The sequence below is a fragment of the Melanerpes formicivorus genome, unplaced genomic scaffold (genome assembly GCF_026170545.1).
Source record: "Melanerpes formicivorus ecotype bairdi unplaced genomic scaffold, bMelFor1.0.p_v2 SCAF_10, whole genome shotgun sequence".
NCBI lineage: Eukaryota > Metazoa > Chordata > Aves > Piciformes > Picidae > Melanerpes > Melanerpes formicivorus.
In genome coordinates, this window is record NW_027142362.1 from 18,926,601 (window position 1) to 18,953,908 (window position 27,308).

The window sequence follows — 27,308 nt, forward strand, 5'->3', positions numbered from 1 at the left end:
TTTGCAGCACTACTTCAAAGTAGCTTGTGCCAGACAAATGCACTGACTTTAAATACTTGTCCTCTAGTTGTAGTATCAACCAATAATTTTCCCATTAACAAGTGAACTAAAAGAATAATCTTTCAACCAGAAAAAAAGTAAGTAACAGTAGCTAGCTGTTAGCCTTTGTATACAAGCTCAGCATCAGAAGCCCTGCCCACCTAGATTATATCAACCCAGACACTCCTCACACATTCAACGCCTGTTGATTATACCCACAAGCCACACCCATCTCTCCAATTACTCCTGGCTTCATCATTCCCTTTTCCCCCTAGGCTTGTAGACAGTTCTGTGTCTTGTTTCCTAATAGACATAACAAGGCCTTTGATGTTCTCATCACTTCTCTTTAACGTCCATTGTAGTCAGCATTTTCATTGAGACTGAAATTAGAGCTTAGTGCTCCTAGTTTAAAAAGACTTTCAAGTAAGTTAATGAAAAGTATCAAGTGACAAATATATGTTTTTTTAAACTCAAAGCCCCTACGTAACTCACTGGATTCGACTTTTTTACTTGAGACCACAATGTTCCTTTCAGAATAAAGCTGAAATGCCAAGCAAATAACGGAAGTCCTGACAATGCCCATCCTAATGTGGAAGGGAGACACTTTAAATCTATAGCTTCTTAGTGTTTAAGTGGTTACATTCATTTTATGGGAGCTTGTTATCGCACTCTCTTACATGACTTGTGCTCTGAGGACAGTAGGAGAAACAGGGTAATATATAATTGTAAGAGGGACAACAGGAAACGTTTGAAGCTGGCAAGACCAATGTGCCCAAAGCTGAATACTGACTTTCTGATTCCCAGGTTCATACCCAAGTAGTAACACAAGGTAGGACTTGAAAACTTCCTGTTTCTGATACATTTAAAGAATGAAAATTAAAGCACTTGATTGGCCAACCAATGGAAATTGCCAAAGTCTAATAACGTACTGACAAAATGTTTCTTGGAATATGATGACACCACCATAGTGACAGATGCCCCCATCTTAGTATCAGATACTGAAAGTCAGACTTGGTTCTCACCAGGGGCCTTTTGCTCCCTTCATACGAATTTAAAATCACAAAGGTTCATTAACATTTCCAATCATGTTAGGCTATGGAAAGTTAGGAGTGTTCCACAGTCCATGTTTGAAAACACACAAAAAGCATTATAGATGCTGCGTGGTTTGCCAAGAGCAGTTAATCTGCTTTTCATTAGATGAATGCTGCTTTTCCCCTGCTCTGTCCCATTCCTCTTCCTGAATACGGAAATTTCTAGTGTAAAGAGAAGGCAACTCCCCCCTCCCCACCTTTTCTCAATTAAAAATGCAGTCTTCACAAGTTCTCGTTCAAGTACTCTGCATTTCAAAGTGCATCAGCAGGTACCCACATATCACAGCCTTCTCCACAGGCACCCCAGGTTTTGGCTTTTTTCCTTCAGTGTCTGCTGTTCTTACTCCAGTTACAACCAGCTTTTTCAGATGCCTACAACTCACTTTCAGGCTAGCAGCAGACAAGAGGCTTCTGCTTCACCCTTCACCTTTCTTGAGAATATTTTGTCTACTTTCACCTGTTTGAATTCCAGTTTAGCTTGGACGAAGCCTGATGCAGAGATGTCATCCAAATGGCAGTGTAGCATCAGCAGGACTTCCTCATTATCCCACAAAGATCATGAAACCTAGTAATTCATGAGGAAATTGAAGCTGCAGGAGCTGAACAGAGAAAACAGAAAGTCTGGGTCTTGCCTGCTCAGCGAGATGAGAACCAGGAAGAGCAACTTCAGTTCTTCCTGGGGCACAAGGAAGGGTGAAGAGCACACTCTGTATTTTAGCTATACATATCACATATGGATTTCTAAATTGCCCGGGGAAAAAAAGCAAACATATTTATTTATTTGTAAAGGGCTGGAATCTCAGAGCAAAGGACAGTTAGTTTGGGAACTGCCTGACAGCTCCATCATAATAGCTCATTATTTTCATGCTTTCATAGACTAAGGACTTTGGGCACATTAACAACAAATAAACTTCTGAGGATAATTAAAACGTAACGAGAATTCCTTACATAAATGAATACAAGAGTAAGAGCAAGGAAGCAGTATGTTATACTGGTATGTGACAAAAAGTAAAATCAGTGAAGAAGGCTAACAAAAAAACAGGGAGTTGTTTTATTTTTAGGCAACTCCCAACCTTTTCTTTCACTTGCCAGTGAGCCTTTCTGGATGGCTGAACTAGTTACTCAAAGCACCTGACAGTTTCAGCTGACTCAAGGAACACATTTAAGCTTTATCTGTGCTGCAGAGTTATTTGCATCAACTCAGAGTCTGTTCTTTTGACAGTTGTCTCATTTAATTGAGTAAAAAAAGCTGTCAGTCTAAAGAAACTGAGCCCAAGGTAAACTCACTTTGAACTAACCATCTGCCAGAGCATCTCTCAGGACAGCCAATACTTAAGAATACAATGAATCTGGTTCTCTGGATCCCTAATTAGATCATTCCTGAATTAAACTGTCAATGGCCTTAAAAAGTCAATGTACACCTTGCAACTACAGAGATAAATCTCTTTTCCCTAAAGATGGGCATGAGGGAAAGTCCCTAAGATGTCTTTGATAACAATGCAGTAGAACAAAAACATTTTCACAACAGACTAAATCTGTAGAGCAAGCCTCCAAAATATCAATTTCTGTGGATATGCTGATCTAAATATAGGTTTCCATGTGATACCACAGCATAAAAATAAAAAGCAGCAATATGCCAGAAGAGGAGAAAGAAGATAATATTGCCCTGGGGAAAACTTTCAGTTCCCAACAGTACTGTGGGTTAGACTTGGCCAGGTAATTTACTAATTGGAGAACATACACAGGCCTCATGGTTGTTGCAGGTCCACAGCCTTTCTAGCTGTAGTAGTAAAAGTATTAACTACTTTGCATGAGTAAGCCAGTGGATGAAGAACCAGATTTGCTACTAACATCAGTGATGTTACTGAGGCTCCATTACCAGCCCCCACCTGGCTACAACCTCTCTTCATGTAGTTGTAGACAGCAATAAGGTCTCCTCTGAGCCTCCTCTTCTCCAAGCTAAGCAACCCCAGCTCCCTCAGCCCCTCCTCATAGGGCTTGTGCCCCAAACCCCTCACCAGCTTTGCTGCCCTTCTCTGGACACGTTCCAGCAAGTCAACATCTTTCCTAAACTGAGGGGCCCAGAACTGGACACAGTACTCAAGGTGTGGCCTAACCAGTGCTGAGTACAGGGGCAGAATGACTTCCCTGCTCCTGCTGGTCTCTTCTCCCAGGCAACCAGCACCAGAACAAGAGGACACAGTCTCAAGCTGTGCCAGGGGAGGTTTAGGCTGGATGTTAGGGAGAAGTTCTTCCTAGAAAGAGTGATTTTGCCATTGGAATGGGCTGTCCAAGGTGGTGGTAGAGTCACTGGAGGTGTTTAGGAAGAGACTGGATGGGGCACTTGGTGACATGGTTTAGTTGATTAGTGTTGGGTGATAGGTTGGACTCAATGATCTCAAAGGTCTCTTCCAATCTGGTCTATTCTATTCTATTGTGAAGCCTAAACAAATGCAGACTGATGCACACATAGCAAGGCACCTGACATTATTAAAGTAAGATTTCATAGAAGTTTGGTGCTCATTATCACAACTCCACTACTATTTTTTTCAGCAGAGGAATAATTTTGAAATTCACTCCCCTAGATGAATTCTCTGGTGTCTAATAAGTACTTTCCTTTAACTGCATGCAATTAAGCCTCTTCTGTATGTCTGTTCTCCCAAAACTTGTGGATATATCATTATCTCTGAAGCATCTGCCTTTCTCTCAAACATGACCAAAACCGATGGATTATAAAACAGTGGTGGGAGGGGAAACATATCTAAAATTGAAATCACTACAAAAGAATGAGCATGAAAGGGAATCCGAAGATGACAACTTTAAGAGAATAAGAAAATAAAAGGAATGAAAGCATCCTCTGATAAGTTTATTGACAAGAAAGAAACACAACTTAGAAATCTACCTGTGTTCATACTGTTAACGAATCTGCGACTTCAGACCTTCCATCCTTTTTAAACCTCACCATTTTCACGTAGGTGAAGCCACAATGTACTGGGATACAGGCAGAGACCTTTAAAAGCTACTTGGACCTAGTTAAGCTTCTCCAAAAAGTGCAGACTGACCATTTCAGAGGCTGTAGTTGAGTGCTGTAAGAGTTGAAGATTAATTTAACACTCTTAGCAGACACAAATTAGCCCTATTTATCTTCATTTGAGGTTTGAGTTCTTAAGTGTCCAGTTTCTCACAGAAAACAAAGCCCTGAAATCAGGAAAATGTTCCTGAAAAAGCAAACTAACAATGCATCTACTTCTGTGCAACTCCATCTATAATAGGTGGTGAGGAGGTAGTAAAAAATAAATTTCCCTTCATTCTACAGCACTCTTCTTCAGGCTTTTTCACTGTCTTACTTTCATCCTCAGCATCCTTGGCTTATCTACAATAACTATTTGTCAGCTAGCTGAATTCTCAAGTCACTGAAAATTAATTCCACATTTGTACTTGCTTTGGTACATTCTCAACCCTTTGAAATACACAAGGAATTAATCCATTCAAAGAGGTCTGTTGTTCAAAGCTACCCCTTCTCTCACTTTTTGAGGAAGGATTCAAGCAAATATGAGAGCCTGGGTTTTACAACATGCATTTTGTACCTGGCCATGACCTGCTAATCTTCAAAGTCTATTGATCCATGAATGTTCCTGGAGTAAAATCACTGACTCTCTGAAGACTCAGAAAGAAGCTAAAATGAGGATGTCTGGGGAAAATGTGTGTAAATAAAAAGTGTAATTTCAAACTACTGTAATAAAGATTTACAGCTATTAAAATGTAGTATGCATTATAACAACTTTGTGGGGATTCCTGGTTTGGGGTTTGAGGATTTTTGGTTTGTTCAGTCAGGTTTTTAAAAAACCATGTAGTGGGTTGAAGGGCTAAATTCGACCCTGAGCTACATAATGTGTAGATTCTGACAGCAGCTTTCTGAGTGCATATAAAAGCGTATCTGGGCCCTAGAGTCAGCCATAAAAAATTAAATTATATTGCATATGGAGAGCTGGAAGTGCATTTCTCACTCAATCTGAAATATTTCCCAATTGGTGGCAGATGTACCTTACTTGAAGAAGAAGATGATTATATAAGGCTTGAATAAAAGGAATCTGAAAAGGTCTCAGTTTATAACAATAATTGCCTTATATCTGAAACAGATTCACTATAGTGGGGCACCTATTCTCAACATACAGGTTTGACTTTTTTTTTCCTTTTTTTCCTCATAAAGAATTATGAATATGACTTCAGATTGCTGCATTAAGCTTGTAAAGAAGGCAACAGCTTTAAGGAAAGGACTCTTTCTCCATTAACAAGTACACAGGGCTACATGTAGCAGTAAAATCATGTTCAGCTTTGCTCTGTTGACAGACATCTCAGCAATTGTAAAATGATGCCATTTAACACACAAAGATCCAATCTCAACCTCAGAACATTTTTTTTTAAATCCTGGTTAGAAGGAAAAAGTAGAGATAAAACTGGTCTCAAGTTATCCTTGCCCTAAAAGTTGTGAGAGGAAATACACACTAAACATACCCATGGCTAATTCTTACCTGTAAACCATGTTGGTGAGATGGATTCCTTTGCACTCCTAGCTTTAAGCACTCATAGTGTCAATATGTGACTCTGTTGTACCCTAACACACTGTGATTGCTGTACAGGCATACACACAGGGTGATTCTCTGACCTAATTTGGCTGTCAATCTGCAAAAGAGTTACCCTTCTCTATTATCCCCCCCCCCAAAACGCCCACTTCGTTAGACAATATGGGGCACTTTGGAGAACTGACTTAGATGCACATATCTACTGTGCAAACACCTCTGTACTGTTAGATTAATCCTGCATGAGATGACTACTCCACATTCTGTAATTTGGATGAGGAGGAGGTATCAATATTGCATACCTGAAGACAAGTAGTATTAGAACACCCTGTAGTAGCTATCACTATGGAAAGTGAAACACAATAATGCTTATCAACCTTGGAAACCTGCCCCTTTCCTTCTAATGCTTTTCAGACAACTCAGAAAAGGAAATCAAACAAAAACAGGTAACACAGACCTTACTCGCTTGTTTGCAAGGAAAGTGGCTGGAGCTCAATGACCACTACAGAGTAACAGGATCAGAAGAGCTGTAACTTAGACTGTGTGAGCAAACTAGGTAAACACCTTCTACCACAGTGCTTAATGCTGTTGGACTTAAGACATAAAATAATGCTGCTGAGCACATGCATATTATCCACCATGGCCTAAACTATCATTTACAGTAAACACTTGAAGCAGTCCCAAAACCCGTACAGCGGTTTACTCATTCATCTGGTTTCCAGGCATCACAAGTCTCTCAAAACAGGTTTCTCCTATCTTCTGCTTTTTCCCAGTCCATATTATGCATTTTCTTAATTTGCCCATTAATCATCTATCACACAAACAGTATTTCCATACCCCTTCACTCAGCCCAAACAGCAGCTCCCACTTGCTCTTCAGGACTTATGTCAGAGACAAGATGTGCTCAGGATACCACTGGGGTTTTTTCACATTTCTGCCAGAACTCTTTAGTGTCATTGGCAGACACATAACCTCCACATAAGGATCAAGGGGAAATCTGATGTAGGCACCAGAATATACCCTCCCTTCCTTGTCAAATCTAAATTAAAGGGCACTAGTCACTCTAGGAGAGAGTAATTCTATAATTTAGGTTAGAAATTAGCAGTCTTATCTGCCATAGAAAGAATTCTGTACATCAACCTATCTGAAGGACATACAGTCGACAGCCAATTTTTATTTTTTGTTCTATATCATATATATAGTTATTACTGTATTATTTAAAGCAAGTGACTAAGTAAGAGCCAAAGTATTCCCCTCAAAATAATTCCTTTAGTGTATATTATAATGCCACAGTTTTGATTATGTAGTATAACAATGATACTAGCAGCAATGTTGTTCTTTTTGCCTTTACAAGCCCACAAATTTGAGCCTGTTTCTTTGGTAAGACTATTATTTGCATTGTACAACTACTTCAAATCACACAATACTGATCACACATTTGTCATCACCAAGCAGAAAGTAAACAAAAAATCTGGCACTACTTTTACTTTTCACAAATTCTGAATAAATTGATTTAGAAGTAAAAGGTTACACAGGAAATGCTCTGAGAGTCATTTAAATCTCTGCGTACGTTCATTGCCACTTCCAGTGAGCCAAGGACAGACATGTAGACTACACCTATGGGACTCCCTAGTCTGCTCTAGCTAACTTAAGCAATTAAGTTTCAGAGTATTTCACACACCACATAAAAAACCACAAACCCCCAAAACACCACAACCAAAAACACAAAACCAAAACCACCAACAACAAACCCCCACAACCCACATCCCAAAACAAACAAACAAACAAACCCCAACAATCAAAAATTGAAAACCCCCAACCCTTTCTCTTAGGTGAAGAAAAACAAAAGCATTGGTAGTCAGCCTTATGGCAAAAAAAACCTCCAGTCATGGTACCTCATAAGGCATGGCTGGGCTAGCAGCTTCCTTTACCAAAGTACTAGTGGCAACAGGGGCTCCTTCCCCAGCAACTAGTAGATAATGCCTCTTTAATATTCAGAATTGGTAGTACTGTTAGCTCAGAATCTTAGCTTGTTTTCAGCAACTGGCTAAAGTTACTTGTCAAATCTCTACACAAACATGTCTTCCAAGAGACTGGAGCTTAATTTCGTCTAGACATAAGGAAGTCTGGTAGGACAACAATGAGTAAATCTGAATTTCATTACCCCATCACAAAGTCTACTCACAAGTAAAAACCCTTGTCTACAAATGAAGTATACGATATGTAAGGAGTAAACCTATGGGCGAGAGACTAGAGAAGGCTAGAGCACAAGTAGCACAGAGGAGAAAAGCAAAATAGTAAACCAAAGTTACTCCAACACAAGGCACAAATAAAACACAGTTTATTAATTCTTAGTGGAGGGAGATCTTAGTTCCATTACACTTCCAACAGACAAAGCATACAAGTCAGTAAAATAATAACCTACTGGAACACTATTTGTATTAGTCTGATACCTCCCTACTCTGCTCTGGTGAGACCCCACCTGGAGTACTGTGTCCAGTTCTGGAGCCCCTATTACAGGAAGGGTCTGGACATCCTGGAATGTGTCCAGAGAAGGGTCATGAGGATGATTAGAGGGCTGGAGCACCTCTCCTATGAGGACAGAGGGAGCTGTTCAGTCTGGAGAAGAGAAGGCTCCAAGAAGACCTAATTGTGGCCTTCCAGTATTGGAAAGGAGCCTACAAGAAAGCTGGGGAGGAACTTTTTAGGGTGTCAGGTAGTGATAGGCCTAAGGGGAATGAAGCAGAACTAGAAATGGGTAGATTCAGATTGGATGTTAGGAAGAAGTTCTTCACCATGAGGGTGGTGAGACACTGGAAGAGGCTGCCCAGGGAGGTGGTGGAAGCCTCTTCCCTGGAAGTTTTTAAAGCTGGACTGCATGTGGCTCTGGCCAGCCTGATCTAGTGTGAGGTGTCCCTGCCCATGGCAGGGGGGTTGGAACTAGATGATCCTTGAGGTCCCTTCCAGCCCTAACAATTCTATGCCTGTCAGTATTTATCTTACTAAAACAAAAATCAGCACTTCCTCAAACTCCTTCCCAGCTGTTTATCTTTCAGCAGCAATACTTCAGTCCATCAATTTAGCAATTTATGAGCATACCTACATCTGCTCTCAATGTTCACTACATCAATTTTCTGAAAAAAAAAAACCATCTCCTTGTTTCCATTAATTGGTCATTACAACATGTTGATCCCAGCAGTTCATCATTTGTTAAAATTCCATCAATTAAAAGAAAAAAAAAAAAAAATCAGCCTGGGAGATGATCTCTGCTAATGGGACACCACATTCCCTGAACTTACTCTTATCTACAACCTATCTACAACCTTACTTTTCCTTTTTAGAGTTGCCTGAGAATGCTTTGAATGAAGCCTTCACATTCAGGATGCTTTGCTGGCTGGCTAATTCCATCATTCCAGCTTGGAAACGCCATCTTCCTAACTGGTACTCAATCTCAAATTTAGAAAATCTTACTGATGCCAATTATGAAACAGCTTATATTGAAATGGGTGAGAGTTCCCAAATCACACTGACCCACAAGGGAGAGACGAATTCTCCTAATGAAAAGCAAATACAACACATGTGTCACTATCCATTAGGCAGATGTTCATTTATTCCCTGAAGATGCACCTTTCCTCTAGGAATACAAGTATTTCACTTAAATGTTCATATCCAACAGATCCCACCATCTTCATGCTGGAAAGAGCGTTCTTTAGAAACCTGCTTAGCTGAGAAATGAAAGCTTAAACAGATTGCTGGTTCAAATAAATACAAGTGTATTTTTAGACATAATTCTTGTGTTAGAAAAGTGACTCCCATGCCCACTTGGGTGTGATGAATGCTAACAGCAAAACCTCTTCTACTTCTCTCCACCACACAGAAAAGAATGAAAGAAATCAATGTTGTTTCACTGCAGATTTAACACATAATAACCCGCGTTAGCAAGACTCAAACAGAAAGAAGCTTCCCTAGTCTCTTGGAAAGCAGCACAATCTACTTCAAAAGGACAAAACACATGTATTGAGGAGGTAAGGAAGCAGAATTTCAAGAGAGATTTCTAGCCCTAAAATGGACATTAGTGATCTCAGGAAAGATGCAAAAATTAGAGACTGTCAACATAAACCTAACCATTTTTTAAAGGCTGAATATAAATAGGGTTTTCAATGTAACTGACAAGACCATGATGAATCAAGCAGCTGAAAATCAATTGGCATAACAGTGATGGGAATTAACGGAGGTTTACTACATTATTAACAGGATTTGAGTGACACCTCAGCACAAGTTCTTCACACTAAGGTTTGGTTGTTGGTTTGTTTTGGGTTTTTTTTTCCCCTGTTACTTGGGCTAGTTTCTGGAAGAAAAGCTCCAATTCAAACCTACTGCTAAATTTGGTCTCTGAAGTATGTGGTACATCACGCACAGTGCAACATTCAGTCATGGTAATCGCTACTTGGGGTTTTGTTAAGAGAAAAATCCATAACCCACTGATGGTTGGGCTTCCATCTCTCCTCCAGCTTCAAGGGAACACAAACTTCCTGTTCTCCCAAGGCAGAGAGCTGGCTTTATCCCTCTTCCAAATCTGTATATCTAAGCTAAATTTAGAACCAGTAAGGAGGCAGCAGAAACCTGTATGGGTTTGGGAAACTTATAGCTTGGATGTCCCAGAAGAATCTCAGCATTAGGTCTCTGGCAGAGAATCCATTTGTATTGATCACTGCAAGCAAATCTGCCTCTCTTCTTTTGTTGGAGAGTACTTTCTCCCTTCTCATCAAACATCCAGGATACACCATTCTGAATATACTAAAACCTTATTTACCAGATTTTCCCAATAAAAAAGAAGATTCATAAGGGGCTAATAATTTCTTCTTTGGTTCTCTCTTCCCTGTGCTAGCATGTTTCCGAACTCTTCTAGTTACTTCTTTTGTTAAAACACTTCTATAGTCAAACACTTTTCAACTCTGAAGTCTGTCAAACACAGGATTTCCTAGTGCTCTCTGAACATACAAACCAAACAAGCTTGTTTCTTTGGCTAAAGCCATTGGCAGTGACCTGTCTTCCCTTTGCTGGAAAATTCACTCTAATACAAGTTCAGACTTTAACTACCAACCAGCCTTCCTGACCAGCTTTAACAATTACCTGCCTCAGCAAGATACTGTTAATAAAAAGCTGAAAGGATGACTAACAATATTTTGGATATCTCCAGCTCCTGAAAGCGCCTTTGGATAAAACTTGCCCTTAATCCTTCTCTGTAATACAACGACATATTAGCCACCTAAAGTTACATAACCTACTGCATTCCAATTCTTTTCACATCTCAGGTCTCAAACTCCAGATCACATTAAACAGTCTTTGATGGTTGATACCCTCAACTTATGTTGAGCAAGCACCTGCAGTATAAGCTCAGAAGATGCAGCCATCAAACCAGAGCCCTCCTGATGCCCTTTCGTCCCCTAGCACTGCAGAGCCATGAGATACTCACTCTTGCTAATACCTGCTCCTGGCTATAATATGTCAGGCATAGTCACACTGACTGCAGTCACCTCACACATACTATGACTGAACTTGGCAAAGGGGATGTGGAAGAACAAATACATGTTTTTCCCTGCATCCAAAGGAGAAGGGCATTCCAAAGAAAGAGGATTTTTAAGCCAAATCCCTTTTATTTCCAAGTACAAATTTCATCAGGTAGACTAAATCACATGAAACACTGCTACCAAGGAACTCAGATGGAGTTTATTTGCTGCTTTTACGCATTTTTGCAAGATTTTTCCCCCTTGTTAATTCAATGGCCACAGTAAGAACTCTTACCTGAGAAAAGTAACTGAATTAGCTTTTTGCAGTGAAAGAAAACATACAGCACAAATGTTTCAGAACTCTGTCCCACTCCTGACCTCAGTAACTCTGTGGACCTCAGTATCCAGATGAACAAACGTGATATTCAAGGAGACACATCATAACCTGCATTACATCCTTCCAGTTCCACCAGGTGGAAGGAATTTGAAGGAATGGACACCTTCCCATTTGGAATATTCATGAGCAAATTTCATTAGTGACAGAAAACAAATTTAGAACCACATCTGCGCCAGTGAAATTATTTTTCTTCCAAATTGTCCTTAAAGGAAACATGAAAAGGCTACCTATTATGGCAGTGCCTTGAACAGTTTGTTTTTAGAAACCTCTCCAGTGTGAGAAGCCTACCTGACTCTGCAAAACTGAATGACTGCCACATGACTATTAACTGTACATTAGATGGCAAATTACAAATAAAATGTAACCTCTGAAAGGAGGCAAGTAGGCTGCTTGGCCCTTAATAAAAGGCTGGAAGTCATGCAGAACAGCTTCTTAATATGATTTAAATCTCAAGTATTTTTAAAATTCAAATTACCTTATTCAAAGGTATTAAAAATTTCAAATGCCTTAACTTTAAGAGAGCTCAATTATTCCCTATGTGTTCTTGGTTTCTGTCTGCAGCTTTTTCTTCTCACTAATGTCCATCAGCTACAGGCCTCTGCATTAGGAATAGTGTGGCCAGCAGGAGCAGGGAGGTCATAGTGCCCCTGTACTCTGCTTTGGTTAGGCCACACCTTGAGTACTGTGTCCAGCTCTGGGCCCCTCAGTTTAAGAAGGACATCGAGACACTTAAACATGTCCAGAGAGACATGAGGAGAGGCTGTGGGAGCTGGGATTGTTTAGCCTGGAGAAGAGGAGGCTCAGGGGTGACCTCATTGCCCTCTACAACTACCTGAAAGGTGTTTGTAGCCAGGAAGGGGTTGGACTCCTCTCCCAGGCAACCAGCACCAGAACAAGGGGACACAGTCTCAAGCTGCGCCAGGGGAGGTTTAGACTCGAGGTGAGGAGGAAGTTCTTCACCGAGCGAGTCATTCGTCATTGGAAAAGGTTGCCCAGGGAGGTGGTTGAGTCATCGACCCTGGAGGCGTTCAAGGGGAGACTGGACGTGGCACTTGGTGCCATGGTCTAGTCATGGGGTCTGTGTTGATGGGTTGGACTCGATGATCCTCGAGGTCCTTTCCAACCTAAGTGATACTGTGATACTGTGCGTGGAACACATTGGGAAACTACGAAAAAGAAACACAAATCAAAAGCAGTATGGTTACAGAAAAAAATAAAACCACCATTTCATTGGAAAATAGTCACTTTTCTAGAGAAAAATATTTACTTTTCTAGCGAAATACAACACAGAAATGTTAGCATTACACAAAATCTTCAACTGCTAGCACTTAAACTTACATGTGGCTGCAATAATCAGACACTACATGATACACACGAAAAACACCTTTCTCTGTGATGTTCTGGTCAAGATATGCTGGAAAAAATGAGCACAACAGATAAGAATTTAGACCAAAAGAAAAAAATATTGCTTCCCCACCACCATTTATCTCTTTCTTTAAAAGTTATAACGCATAACATAATACAACACCTTTTTGTAGAAGGACACAGAACTGTAGTGCACAGTTTGCAAGGGGATCTGAAGCCTTCTACAGAAATTAAACCATGTAACTACTCTGGGCAGTAGTCATATAATTGCTGCATGATCAGGGATAACCAGAGAGAGATCCAGGCAAGATTGTTAAGCACTGCCTATACAGCAGGGCCTCTGTTAATGCAGCTCTGAAAAAAAGCTGCTCTTCTTCCCAGCCCCCACCAGCTCCAGCACGACAAACTACAGCTTGACAGAGGGAAATCTTTAAGAAAATAAAAATAAATTCTGCTGCCATTGCTACTCTGTTCCTTCAAACACAGGAAGGATAGCATAGCTGCTGGCATAGCTGCGTCCACAGCAGTAGTTCAGACGGCCCTATCAGTGACAGAGTGTGAATTTCCCATTTCCTGTGCCGTCAAAACACACAGGTATCCCAGGGACACATGCTTGCATAAAGCTAGTTTTATGAAAGGACACCTGGAGCAGATGCTGGAGAAGAAGGGGAAAACTATTTAGGCACAGTTGCTGCCTCTCCCTCCAACACTGAGCAGGAAAAATGCCAGACTTCTGCCTACTCCTTCCTTCTGTAGGAAGTAAATGCCTAAGTTCAACCTTGAAGTACCTTCTTTGGCGTTTCAATGGCCTGGTGCTGATAACTTACTTCATGGGCAAGGAAATAACGAGACAAGTCTCTCCAATCTCCTGCGTTCCTCTATCCTCACATCCCGCACATTTCAGCCTAAACCTCCATACAGCATAGTAAATCAGCATTTCCATGACTTCCCAACCCTGATCAAGATCTAAAGAAGCCCCAAGGGGCAACATTAATGGAGGAGGACTTTTCATGAGGGTGTCTAGCAACAGGACTAGGGGGAATGAGGGAGAGCAGGTTTAGACTGGATCTTAGGAAGACATTCTTCAGTACAAGGCTGGTGAGACTTTGGAACAGGTTGCCCAGTGTGGTTGTGGATGCCCCCTCCCTGAAGGTGTTTAAGGCCAGACAGGATTAAGTCTAGTTGAGAGGCATCCCTGCCCATGGCAGGCAGGTTGGTTTAGATGATGTCTGAGGTCCCTTCCAACCTAATCCAATCTATGATTCAATGTAGCAATACACTATCTTGTTTCTTATTGCATATAGAGAAATAAGAGACAGGAATGAGAAAGCGACAGAAGTAGAAACTGTGTCCAGAAGTGCAATACTCACTCTGAGATCATACCATTACTTTGCCTCCTCCCAAATACATATTGCAATAACACGTGATGCCTATTGCTCAAACACAGTATGATACTCCTTTCATCTTAAGCACATGTTGTGTCCCAAATGATTTCATTACAGCTTAGGATGTTTTATGTGGCAAATAGAACACAGGTAGAAGAGTGGTTATCCCATAAAGTATCTTGGAACATTGTGACAAGATTAGAGTAAGTTGACAGAAATAAAATACTGCTGTAACTAAAATATATCCTACCCGTAAGGGCAGAGGAACTGATACACAAGACAGGAATTCAAGGGACAAGGTAACATGAATCCTCAATTTCGTATGTACCTCTCAAAGCCATTACTTGACAACTTTTTAAAGCAATTTCTCTGGCAAAGAGAAAATATCTGATATAAGCCTCTAACATGATGTTTAGTAGTTTTTAAAACAGCCCAAATTCTGTCCAAGGACTGTACCAGACAGTAAACGCAGCCCTTCAGTCACTGACAGGGTTTTGAAGAAGAAACTGCACAGCTGCCTAGGATGTTCATTACAAAAGACAACAAAACCCCAGTATTTTGGTAGTAACTAACAATCCAAAGCTCTTCCCCTTGATTCAAGGCATCAGAGAAAACAATATCAACCTTTTCAAAGGAAGCTTGGAACTTATCTTACCATTTAGGTTACAAAATACATTTGCTTCATAAAGCCTCCTCACAGCATCCCACTGATAGACCAAAACTTTTTTTTTTTCTTTTCCCCTTAAAAAAAAAATAAAAAATATTATTTACACTGCTCCTGGACCATAAAAACAGGCTTTCAGTTTAATCTGCTTAACACACTGTGGGAAAGGGTTTCTAATTTCACAGCACTGAGATAAGACAAATAATTCATATAACACATTAGCTCAACATCTATGGCTAAAGCATTTAGTCAGAGCTCATTGGAAACAATGGGGTGCTGAAGCAAATCTGTGAGAGGCAACTGTTTGAGACCACACCATGAACTAAAATACATTTTATTACATTCCATAGTAAAGACAAGATCACAGAATAGTAATATATGAATTGTCCAGAGGCAATAAGGCACTAAATCCCCCTCCCTTCAACAGACACTTCCGCCACTGCTCCAGTCTTTTTCTAAATGTGGGCTTTTTCCAGGCCATTCTCCAAATCTTTCCTTTGTGCCTCTTCATTACACTTCTTCCTTAAGTGCCACATCTTTCTTTTACTGTTCATTACCCAAAACTACCCTGCTCCCCCTCTGGCTTCATTTACTTCCTTTCTGAGTTTGTTTTTACATTTTCTATTGCTGCCTTTCCAGAGCCCAGTTTGCTTCCAGTGTGCATTCTGCTGTGTGCAGAGAAAAGCGATGCAACAAAATATTTTCAGTATATTGGCACAAGTCCCTACCTCGCCACTTGTGATCATTTGCTCTCAAATCCCTAAAGACGTTCTGCTTTGAACCTCTGCTGTGGCAAAGAAAAGAAAGGATATGTGGAAGAAATTCAGAGGAGACTTGCCAATTGCAGAGATTTTTGACAAGCTATTTCTACAGTCTCTAAACTGGGATGAAAACAAGAGGAAGGTGGACTTGGGAACACCAGTCAGCCATTTCAGCACATGGCTAGAACAGAGAAGCCCAACACTGGGACTAAATACAGTCTGCTAAATGGAAGCTTCTGGCTATCTGTAAATCTAGCTCCTCCACTGATCCTGGCTTCGTCCAGTCTCTTTTATCCTCATGCCCTCTAAGGTGAAGGCTGAATGGAGAGCGTTCTTTGGAGAACTGAAACCAAAGATTTTAGTGACAGAACTCCTTAAGCCTGTTTCTAAGAGATGCAAGCACTGCTGTGGAAAGTTAATGACTTGCCAGCATTTTGGAAGGGTTTTACTCTCCCTTTGAAAAAAAAAAAATTATCTTCCTTTATTCTTCTGCATAGCCTTGGGTATTACAGTAATAGTGACACTAGACCATCTCTGAGACACTGCTGACCTGGAATGGCAATTTTGGTGCAGTATTATGCTGGGAAGAAAAGGGAAAATAAATTAAAAAAAAAAAAAAGAGAAAAAAAAAGGAAGAAAAAAAGAATAAAAAAAGGAGAAAAAAAGAAGAATAAAAAAGGAGGAAAAAGAAGAATAAAAAAGGAGAAAAAAGGAGAATAAAAAAGGAGAAAAAAGGAGAATAAAAAAGGAGAAAAAAGGAGAATAAAAAAGGAGAAAAAAGAATAAAAAAGGAGAAAAAAGAATAAAAAAGGAGAAAAAATAAAAAAGGAGAAAAAATAAAAAAGGAGAAAAAAGAATAAAAGGGGAGAAAAAAGAATAAAAGGGGAGAAAAAAGAATTAAAAAGGAGAAAAAAGAATTAAAAAGGAGAAAAAAGAATTAAAAAGGAGAAAAAAGAATTAAAAAGGAGAAAAAAGAATTAAAAAGGAGAAAAAAGAAGAAAAAAATAGGCAACTTCTCATGAACTACAGCTAGGAATCTTTAAGAAGAGAATAAATGATACAGAGCAATTTACCCACAAAACAACAAATGGAAGAGAATTCAGAAGCAACCAAGACAGCATGAACATATTTGCTACAACTAGTCAAAATCAAGAGAGATGTATACCCATACAAAAGGTCACCTCAACAGTCAGCTTTCTAGATTTTCTACAGTTAAGCCCCTACAATTTGTTCCATTTTCTTTCTCCATCAGGAAACAGAAAAGGCTTTTTTTCCCCCTTTGATTATTATAGGAATACAGCTAGGATTTTAACAATCACAAAATAAGATTTTTAGTAATCACAGCAAGCACATTCCACATAGAGCAGCAAACAAGTGCAACTGAGAGTCTGTACACAAAAGAAATTCTTGCTCGTCTCCTAACAAATGTGTTTTAGGAAGAAGTGCTATACAGAAAGAGTGATTGCCCATTGGAATGGGCTGCCCGGGGAGGTGGTGGAATCGCCGTCATTGAAGGTGTTCAGGAGGAGACTTGATGGGGTACTTGATGCCATGGGTTAGCTGTTTGGGTGGGTTGGATTGGTTGATGGGTTGGACACGATGATCTTGAAGGTCTCTTCCAACCTGGTTTGGTTTATTCTAATAAAGGTTTATTCTAATAAATATCCATTCAGTTCATTCAGCTCTTAGGCAAAGTTCTTTTCATTGGTATGAGAATTTAGTATTTTTCTTATATTCTTATCCACAGTGCAGTTCTTGATTACTAGCAGTCCTCCCTTAATCTTTACTACACATACTCCTGCTCTGTACAGTAAAGTAGTATCACTGATACCGAAAGAATCATTCATGATGCTTAATATTAAACACACACACAAACTGTCACAGGAGCAAGTCGTCTGCCAGCAGAGCAGAACTCTTCTAATAGCCAAGGGTAGCTTCCATGCTGCTAACATACGAGTGACCTTAATCTGATCTCTTGCAGATTCATGTTCATGAAAAGCAGATTACTTCAGTTTTTAGAAATACACCTAATTTTAGAAGAAAATATAGAATATTACAAATGCCAAGTGTGATGAATGGCAATGAAGTCTGTAGAAATAATTTACCAGTTTGGTTTTTAAAGACTTTCAAAGCATAAAGCCTGGCTGGCCATTGACAGATGGGCAAAAATGCTTAGAGACAACATCACTGGGTATTTCTTCATCCATTATTCCTCCAAGCATCAACCCCGAAAAAAAATGGCTTTTGTGCTTTTGCTAACACTTACTTTCGTGTGTATCATCTCAGAAAGAATTGGGCAAACATCAGACATTAACAGTTCAGAATGTAATTCATCAGAATTTTAAAAAGGCCTCTCTGCAACAACCAAACAACCTAGAAAGACACAAATGACTAACAGACCTTCTCCATAAGATTACACGAACAATGTATAACACAGGGAAACAGGTGGGGTTTGATATGCCCTAGTTTGAGATTGTTTTTTTTTTTCAATACACAAAGGACTTGGAATATGTTTTACAGTGACACTTTTTGACTTCAAGTACAATATTAACAAATCTGTATTTTAGCTCATCTTCTCAAATGTTGAGACTTCTTTCAAAGGAATTTTTTAAACGTTACCATTCTGCCCTCAGTTAACAGATGTAATGCAGCACATCCCTCTAGCTGATTTACATTTGCTAAGGACTTTGCCGGTCATCTGTCAGTTCATAAAAAGGCATTTTTTCCCCCACCTCTACCTTTGAAGAGAAACTATGACAAGAAATCTTACTTTAAAGTACTCTCACACTTCCATGACAGAAAGAAAATAAAACTTATAATCTGTATTTCACAAGCCTTGGCCTTGGTTTTATCCTTGACTGCATCTAACAGACCTCACTGCAGTGCCTAAACAGTCAAGTCAAGCTCTACTAATACATAATTTAAGTCCTCCCCACAGTGTCTGCAGTTTTGCATGTATCTCTATTTCAGAAGTATGTGGCATACACTTCTACGTAACTAGGGGGAAAATTGCTCTCATATGTGAAGAGCTGGCAACGGTATTGGATGCATACATGAAAGCGTTAGTGACAAATGGTCTACCACTGTTTTGGTCTGGGGTTTTGTTGGGTTTTTTTCCCATTTTGTATTCTTTCAGCCATTTTTTTTAAAGTCAGCTGCAGCCTTCTTGGCCACTTATGTACCACCCCTCACACAAATGTGCTTTGGATGAGCACATTTTTTCTAAGGATTTTCTTGTGAGTGATAAAATAGGTTTGGGGGGGTTCTCTATTCAGCCTCCTAGGAATTCAGGAGTTTATTACCATCACTTTTGTAAATTAAACACTTCCAATCCATTTGAACAGTTGCAGAACTAAAGCACACAGACATACTGTCAATTAATGCTGTAAATATCCCACATTCTGTACAAAACTAAGCATTTAAAAAGAACAGCAGCACCACAGTTTTTCACTCCGTGATCACTACACCTGCCTCATTAATCTCATGTACCCATGTGAGGTAAATACATAGTACAACTACAAACTAGAAATCAATAAAACCTTTGAAAATGTTTAATTTGATTCTACAAGGGAGGTTATCATAATCCAACTCCGCTTTCTCACATTCTGCTAGCAATTTCTCTCAGCTCAGTTTTAACTGCTAACTTTGTTCTCCATCTCGCTATCTATCATGCTGTTATAATGCCAGCTCAAACGCTGTTTGTAACAGCACAGCAATTTCTCAAAGTTGCCAGCCTCATAGTGTGTTCTGTTAGAAGTGCATAGAAATTATTAGATTAAATTACAAATGAAAGACTCGGTAGTTGGTCATGATTACTGGAACATTTATGTACATTCAGTTGATCATGAATTTTAACTTTTATTCCTTTACAGATCTTCTGTTTATAATCTCTTTTGCTAGATTATAAGGGAGGTGGAATTGAAAATGACTGGTAAAGAGTATGCTCCCCAATATCCTCAAAAGAAAACTGTGACACCCACCACCCCCATCCCCTACTGCCTTAGTATCAACAGATCCCCCACAACCACTTTTAAAACCTCTGTTAACATTTCACACACAGCAGCACACCTCACTATTCAAAGAACACAACTGAACAAGAATCTATGCTACAAAGCAAGACCTACAACATTCCAGTCGTCCCCCCTGGTTTGTAAGATTTCACATACCAGCATGGGAGCAAACAATTAATACATCTAGAAATACCTGAAGGAAACACTGATCACACCACAACTGGTGACAACAACAGGGTAAGCAGCAGGATCTTCGATTATCTAACTGCTGGGGGGTATCATTTTCAGGAAGGCATTTCAAACCAATTTCTTGACCATACACTGATACTGAAAATATCCAGTAATTTCCAACAGGAATAGAGCTGTTTGACCCAATTCCAATGCAGATAATTATATTATCTGTACCTAAACTCCCTCTGAGTGTTTCAATCAGGTATGATATTCTTTACTTTGTTCTGATCTGCTTAGCATAGCCGAGCACCATTAAACTGCTGTCAGATTCCACACAAGAAGTGGCTGCATTTCAGTAATAAGTAAAATGGTTCCAAATAGCATTTAAAATACCTGGGGATCCTTCCAAATGAGCAATGCAGCGAGGCTAACCTGCGAGATCAAATCACTGTCAAATGAGCCCCACAATTTCTGTATAGAAGTACACACCCTAATACATTTAGTCTCTGAAGAGCTCAGTTGTTGTCAAGAATGAAATATACTTTGATGAGACTTCAGATATGACTAGGAAGAATAATTCACCACCTTTACACTGTTTAATTCAAAAAACTGGACAATTAACTCCTCGTGATGTACAGCCCAAGCTATTCTCCTGTTTCTACCAGGACAGATCATCTACAGCAGATATGCTGAAGTGCTAACCCATGAATCAGAGAACAGAGCCCAGTGTATTCAGCTATCACAAAATACAATACTGGCCTCTCCCTCACGAGAGATTTTATGACCAACACTTAAAGAAGCTAACAAACTGATCAAGAATGCACTTAGCAAGGAGTGAGAAGCGGCTTTCTAATCATCACAACAACAAAAGTATAGAAGAGTCTCCTATCATAACACTGGGGCCAAAAAAGCTAAGAAACTTTAGCATGAGGTTTGATTCATTTATGACATGAGTTGTATTGACCACAGACCTACTGACGGTAGAGGACTTAAACTCTGCATGGCTCATCTCCACATATCCACAAGAACTTGTGCAGGTAAAAAGACATGAAATGTCTCCCAGACATGGTTATACACAATCTTAAAGCTAACAGCTCTGTAAAATAGATGTCCTTAAGTGACTATCAGGGCTAAAAAGACTGCCTCAGTAGAAGAGAAAATTCGCACAAACCTGCCTATGAAGAGTGGAAGCTTCCACACACTCAGAAGTTTCTCCAACACCTTACTTAAAAGAACTACCACTTGTACAAAACCACAAGAAGTCAGAAAACTGCAGAATCTCCCTAGCAAGCTCAGGTCCAGGTGTAAGTGCACTGCGACAGAGAAAGAAGTTCAGCTGCACCCGATAAGCCAACACTGCTTCCCCCCTACGATATCCTGCCCTAAGGAACTGAGATGACATGAAGTCTTTGATGGCACAGGAGCCTAGAGCTAAAACGTCTGGGATGGACAGACAGCTGAGGCAGTGACAATTGCCTGGCAGTCCAGAAATGGAAGGCCCTAAATCAAGTGTATTGTTCCGTTTTGACAGCTCTCTCTAAACTACCTGGGCCCAGCATTCCCCTCTCCCCTTCTCTGCCTTTCACAACCAGGAGACAGCCCCTTTGCTTCACGTTTAGAAGCAAGGATGCACGGCACCCAGACTTGCCAGTGCATTTAGATACACCCTCAATTTTAATTATTTACATTTTTTTATCTCTTCCTACAATTGTCACTGAAATCATGCTCTTAAAAATATTCCAACAGGAAATTAATCACCTGTTCATGAACTAATTTAAAGAGTGATATAGATATGATAGCAATTTAAAATCACGTTCTTCTCCCCCCCCCCCCCGCCCCGCTCTTTTTCACTGGGATAGCTCTCAGATTAAATCCACTGAGATCAAATGAGTCATTCCAAATTTTTCCCAGCTCACACTTTTGTAGCTTAGAAAAAAAAATTAAAAAAAAGAAAAATCAGACAACTTTCCAAAGCTGAAATTGCCCTATCCATTCAAACACAGCACCATACCCAAAACTGAAACTGTCACATAGCCTGTGAACTCCATTACAAAACATGTTCTTTTTTAGTAAAAATACAGCATTTGGATGAATGATAACAGTATTTACATACTTGTTTATGAGCTCCTGAGAGCTTTCTCAAGCAAATAAGAGAGTAGGTTATAGTTTATTAAAATAAGAGAACTGCATTGTTTCTAAGAGAACAACTTACTGCTATTATTGTTCCTATGCTACAAACATTTTACACAATGTTGTCATTTAAAGGATTCATAGCACATACCGTTTACCAAAAGAGAACTAAATCAGTGGGGCATGCAGAATAGCCCTCAATGACAACAAAGGCAACCCAAAGAATCTACAGAAAACATCTGAACTCATAAAATTCAAAGAGTCCTCCTGGAAACCACACATGAGATTTTTTATCATGACAATTCTCTGTGTAATAGTCCAAACCCAGAAGTGGAAAAAAAATCTCGCAATAAAGGCTATTTTTGAAGTACACCATGAACCTCCCGATGTCACAACTAATGATGATATCCCTACTTGTGGAGCACCACCCAAATTAAAACAAAACACAAAAAGCAAGACTCCCCCAAACTATCAAGCAGAGAAAGGATCAGGCTGAACAGACGACATAATGATCTACTTCAAAGGCTTCTGGAAAACAGCAAATACACTCAGTACCTTAACAGCAAGAAAACAATACCACATAGCCACAGAGCTGCAGTTGTCTACTACGCAAAAAAAAATCATCATAAAAATATTTACACATGGTGATTTTTCTAGCTGTCTTTAAATGTTTTTCTATAAGACATTCTCTCTTCACTGACCTGCCACTGAGACCAAGCGCTTGGTTTGAAAAAATCCAGAGCATTATTTAAATCAGATTAAAAAGCTTTTTATATACTTTTCTTTGTTAATGGTATGACAGTTCTCTATTGAAATGTAGTTTATGCAATTGTGACTATGAAGGGAACCAGTAGAACATTAAGCCTTAGACTGCAGCTTTGGGAGAAGTCTATGGATGTCAAAGCCTACAAAGTGAAAGGAATGGCACTTAGCAATCACAATCCAGGGTCACAACTGGTTAGTGAAGCATTTCTTCTACTAATCATGGCAAACCACAAACCCTTATTGTAGAAAACACACAGACTGAACTTGCTGGACAGTGACTGCTCTTAGGAAAAAACTATGAGCATTAGCAGTGAACATACCTTTAGGGGAGGAAACTCAGGCTTTTTATGCATTTTCCACTTTTTTCCATGTGTGGTGTTAATTTTCTAGCTATCAGTTTTCACATCAGACTGCAGGTAATTTGCTGAAATGCGCCCATGTATGCTGGCATGCTCCCATGCACTATGTACGTCAGGTAATACTTCTGGATTTGAAAGGTGTTTTAGATAAATTCAGGAAACAGGTTTTCAGTTACACAACACAAACAGCATAACCTTAGTGTAACAAAATAATAATAATAATAAAAAACCCAACCTGGACCTGGCACTCCAAACACGTATGTGTACCAAGGAACAGGATATATCGAAATGCTACCATTACAACAGGTAAAGCTTCAGTTAAGAATTTATTCCACAGCAAACTTTCCCTGCTTCATCAACAGCCCCTTCCTCAATTTTGTTTTATTCATTCCCCACGTTAAGTGCTTATCCGTAGCTGAAAAACAAAGGACAGGAAACAAGTATTTCTATTTTTTAAATAGGTTTGCTAAATCAAAAAATGAGGATTTTAAAAGCCATACAGGTGTGTGTATGTATGTGTACATACATCTAAGTATCCATTTATCTGTATCAATCCTCCATACAGAATACAGGAGAGTCCAGATCTGCCAGTTTCCAATACATTGCAGAATTATGACCCGAACAGGTAGATTGTTGAACTCAATACACAGCTGAACATACAAGCCTGTAAAGTACCTGTTCTACAAATCTTTTCACCTATACTGGTCACGCATTAAGGTCACACTGTTGCTGTAAGAAAGAAAAGATGACATCCAAGAAAAAGAAGGACTCAAATTCCATTTCAACAGCTCTAAAAACAACACCAAACCAACAAACAAAAAACCCACACCACAACCAAGCGACCTACAAATCCATAGGGACATCTAACACCCAATCCAGCAAGTCCTGATTTCAAGGAGGCCAAAATGTTACTATTATCATGTTTTCCTGCATCGTTCTGTATCTTCAGGTTTTAACTATTAGAAAGGCATAATCAGATGGTGTGTTGTGTGTAGGTCAATTTATTTCCAATACGCTAATTTATGCAACATTAGCACAGAATGCCAGCTCCAATTCTCTTACTGTTTGCACTCTAGGAGTAGACTTGTATTTTCTGCCAACTCCATTACATCATCCGAAAAAACCCAAACATTTCTTTTTATTTTTTTCAAATCGCTGCCACCCTCCTTTTCCTTCGTCCCTCTTCCCTCTCAGCTCCTTCAAAACCAGAAGCCAGTTAACACCATGAGCTTTATTTCACTTTGAGGACCGCAGCGCCCGGGCTACGAGCGCTCGCTATTGTGCAGCACACGGATGCCTCCATCACTGACCTTCGCTTTTCGCTCAGGCTGTTACATAACCCAGCGCCGGCTGCGTGCGGCGAGTGAGAGCCGGGGCGAGTGGCCGCCTGTGCCTGCGTGTGCCTGCTGGGGCTCGCCCCCTCCCCCTCCTTATTTAATCCCGGGGGAGGAGGGACATATGGGTCAGCAGGTTAGCAGTGCCAAAGCCTAAACAATTCGGGACCGCCAAGAAAACACCCTCACCACTAGAGCCGCCTGCTCTTCCCAGCCGCCTCCCCCCTCTCCTTTTCGCATCCGTACAGGAAAGACAGCGGAATGTTACATAATTTATGGGATCCCAAAGTTACCCCCTCCCCAAGCCCGCCGGAGCCGGCTGCCGGCTCCCTGCCGCCGGCCCCGCTCCCCGGCAGCACCATCTGCCCGCGCCGCCGGAGCCCTCGGCCGGGAGAGCCGGGGCGGCGGGGGCAGGGGGAACGTTGTGTAACACCCGCCAACTACGGCCGCTCCGCAAACATCCAGAAAACTCCCCGACAAATTAAGGAAATTTTCTCCAGTGTTTCTGATTAACCTCGTTACATAAGGCGCTTGCATTCCAAATCCATTCTCGCAAGCTCTAAATATACCCCGCTCAGCCAAGTGCTCCCTGCACACACGCCCGTGGCCACTCGGCCTTCTCCGGCCGAGCCCGCTCCTCCTCGCCTCGGCATCCGCCTAACTGCGCGCTCCCTGCTCGCAAATCGCCTCTAATTAAATGTTTCGGCGTGTGTCATCTCGATGGCTCTTACTGTACGCGGATTCCCTGAGTGGGAAGCTGCCTGGGAAGAGGGGGTGTGGCCAAAAGGGGAAAAATACTGTAAAACACAAGCCAACACATGATCAGCCATATTCAACCTACAACCCAAAATCCCTCCGTCCGAGGAGAGACAGTCTCCCCACCGCCAGCGGCTGGGCATCGCCGCCCCAGCCCCGGCGGCGACTGCCGAGGGGGCTGCCGCTCCCGCCGGGCACGTACTTTTCTCCGCCCATCGTTTTTTTTCAACAGCCGTGTGTATTATTACATCGCGTTATGGAATTAATTTTTACCCATCACCGAGTGATTTTACCGAGCGAAGCTTCTCCAGCGCGCTCCCCCTCCTGTAGGAGCAACGCTTCATAAATTATTTACAAGTAATTAAAGCGGCAGCCTCCTCCCCCTCGCACGTCTCGGCAAACTCCGGCGGTTTGAAGCCGGCGCCCCTCGCCGTGCCCGCGGCAGGAGCAGAGCAGGGGCGAGCGCTCCCGGCCCGCTCTGCGCCGCCGGGGTGATTGGGCACCACCGAACCCTAAACTTCCACCTTCTGAGCTGACCCGCACAGCTAATGCGCGCAGTCTGAGGCAGGAGAGGGCTGGACAATTAGCGACAGAAAAAGGGGACTCATGTGTGCTGGGTTTTCATTCGGGGGCCGGGGGAAGCAGTCAGAGATAATAAACGGCAGCAGAGAGATCCCCTGCAAAGTTGTGCACCTTCAGGAAACAACAGCAGCTACAAGATCATCCGCTCCACGAGGAATTAATTTTAAGATACACTTAAATGAATTAAGGGAAAGCAGCGCTCAAGAGAGTGAGTAAGTCACCCGCAAACCGCACATCTCCTGTTTAATCACAGATCCCCCATTCACAACAAGCCACAGCACACCAGTTGAGAAACTGTCAAAAGGAGACAGACGAGGGGGAGAAGGGGGGGGGGGGAGGAAGGACACTGCAGCTTTAAAAGTTTGTTCCCTTGAATCCCAATACTCCTGCTGTTGCTTTATATATTTATAAAATTATGTAATTTCAGGAGCACAGTACCCATCCGGATAGCACAGGCAACAAACGAGAGAGACCGGAAAGCACCAAACACCGCTCAATATTTTCATTGCATTTGTCCCCCCTCCTGCAGCAATTAAAAGAAGCTATAAAAGTTTGCAAGGTTTTGCAGGCTGTAGAAGCGTGGCTTGTTTGCGTGCGCGGCTTCAGCAAGCACCAGCAATAAACCAGGGGATTAAATTGCTGCATTTCCCTGTTCTCTCTTACCCCCCTCTTCCTATTCCCACCCACCCCTCGATCCCACTCCCCCGGCCCCCTCCCCCTTCCCCAAGTCTCTACCTCTGCTGCTGCTGCTGGAGTAGCTCTGCCTGCGGACGGGAGCCGGCGCATCGCTTTTCCGGGCAGGCTCCAGGTTCACCGGGGTGTCCCTGGCGCCGGCGGCCGCCTCGGAGACGCTGCTGCCCGGCTCACTGGCTGCTGGATCGGGGGCTGCCGGAGCGGACTCCATGTTTTTCCCAATGTAGATCGCTTGGAGATGGCGAGCTCCTACACTCCCTCTATCTTCTGTTTCCAGCGCAACTCTATGGTAGGGAAGCAGAAGGGAGAGCGCGAGCGTGATCCAGATGGGATGTGAGCTTGCCTGGCTGTGACCACAGGCAGCGCTAGCGAGAGCTGCACACCCCCCCGCCCCCGCACCCCCCGCGCTCCGCCGCCAGCCCCGCGCCCCGCATCGCCGCCCTCCGGCACGGCCCCAGGGCGCGGACCCCGGTCGCCTGCCGCGGTGTGGCTGCGGGACAACTGCAGGACGGGCTGGGCCTGGCGGGCGCCCCGGAGGTGGCGGCGGTGGCGAAGCCCCCGCATCCCCCCAGCGGGGCCCCGGGAAGACAAGATGCTGCCATCGCCCTGGAAAGGCCGCCCGACCTCCGGCTGGGCTGGGACCCGCGGCGCGACGCGCCTGTGGGGCCCCGCCAACAAGGACACCGGGCCCATGAGGAGCTTCGGGCTCCAGTCCG

At 41.8% G+C, this 27,308-nt stretch overlaps 1 protein-coding gene across 2 annotated transcripts in view; it reads right to left on the reverse strand.

Annotated features, from left to right (window-relative positions):
• Window positions 1-26,893, reverse strand: part of RORA (RAR related orphan receptor A) — a 368,219-nt gene extending 341,326 nt beyond the window's left edge. For both annotated transcript variants that reach the window (XM_068144028.1, XM_068144026.1), the window contains exon 1: window positions 26,635-26,893. In XM_068144028.1, the coding sequence (XP_068000129.1) occupies window positions 26,635-26,803 (169 nt within the window). In that variant the 5' untranslated portion in view covers window positions 26,804-26,893. The remainder of the gene's footprint in view (window positions 1-26,634) is intronic.
• Window positions 26,894-27,308: the final 415 nt, after the last annotated feature.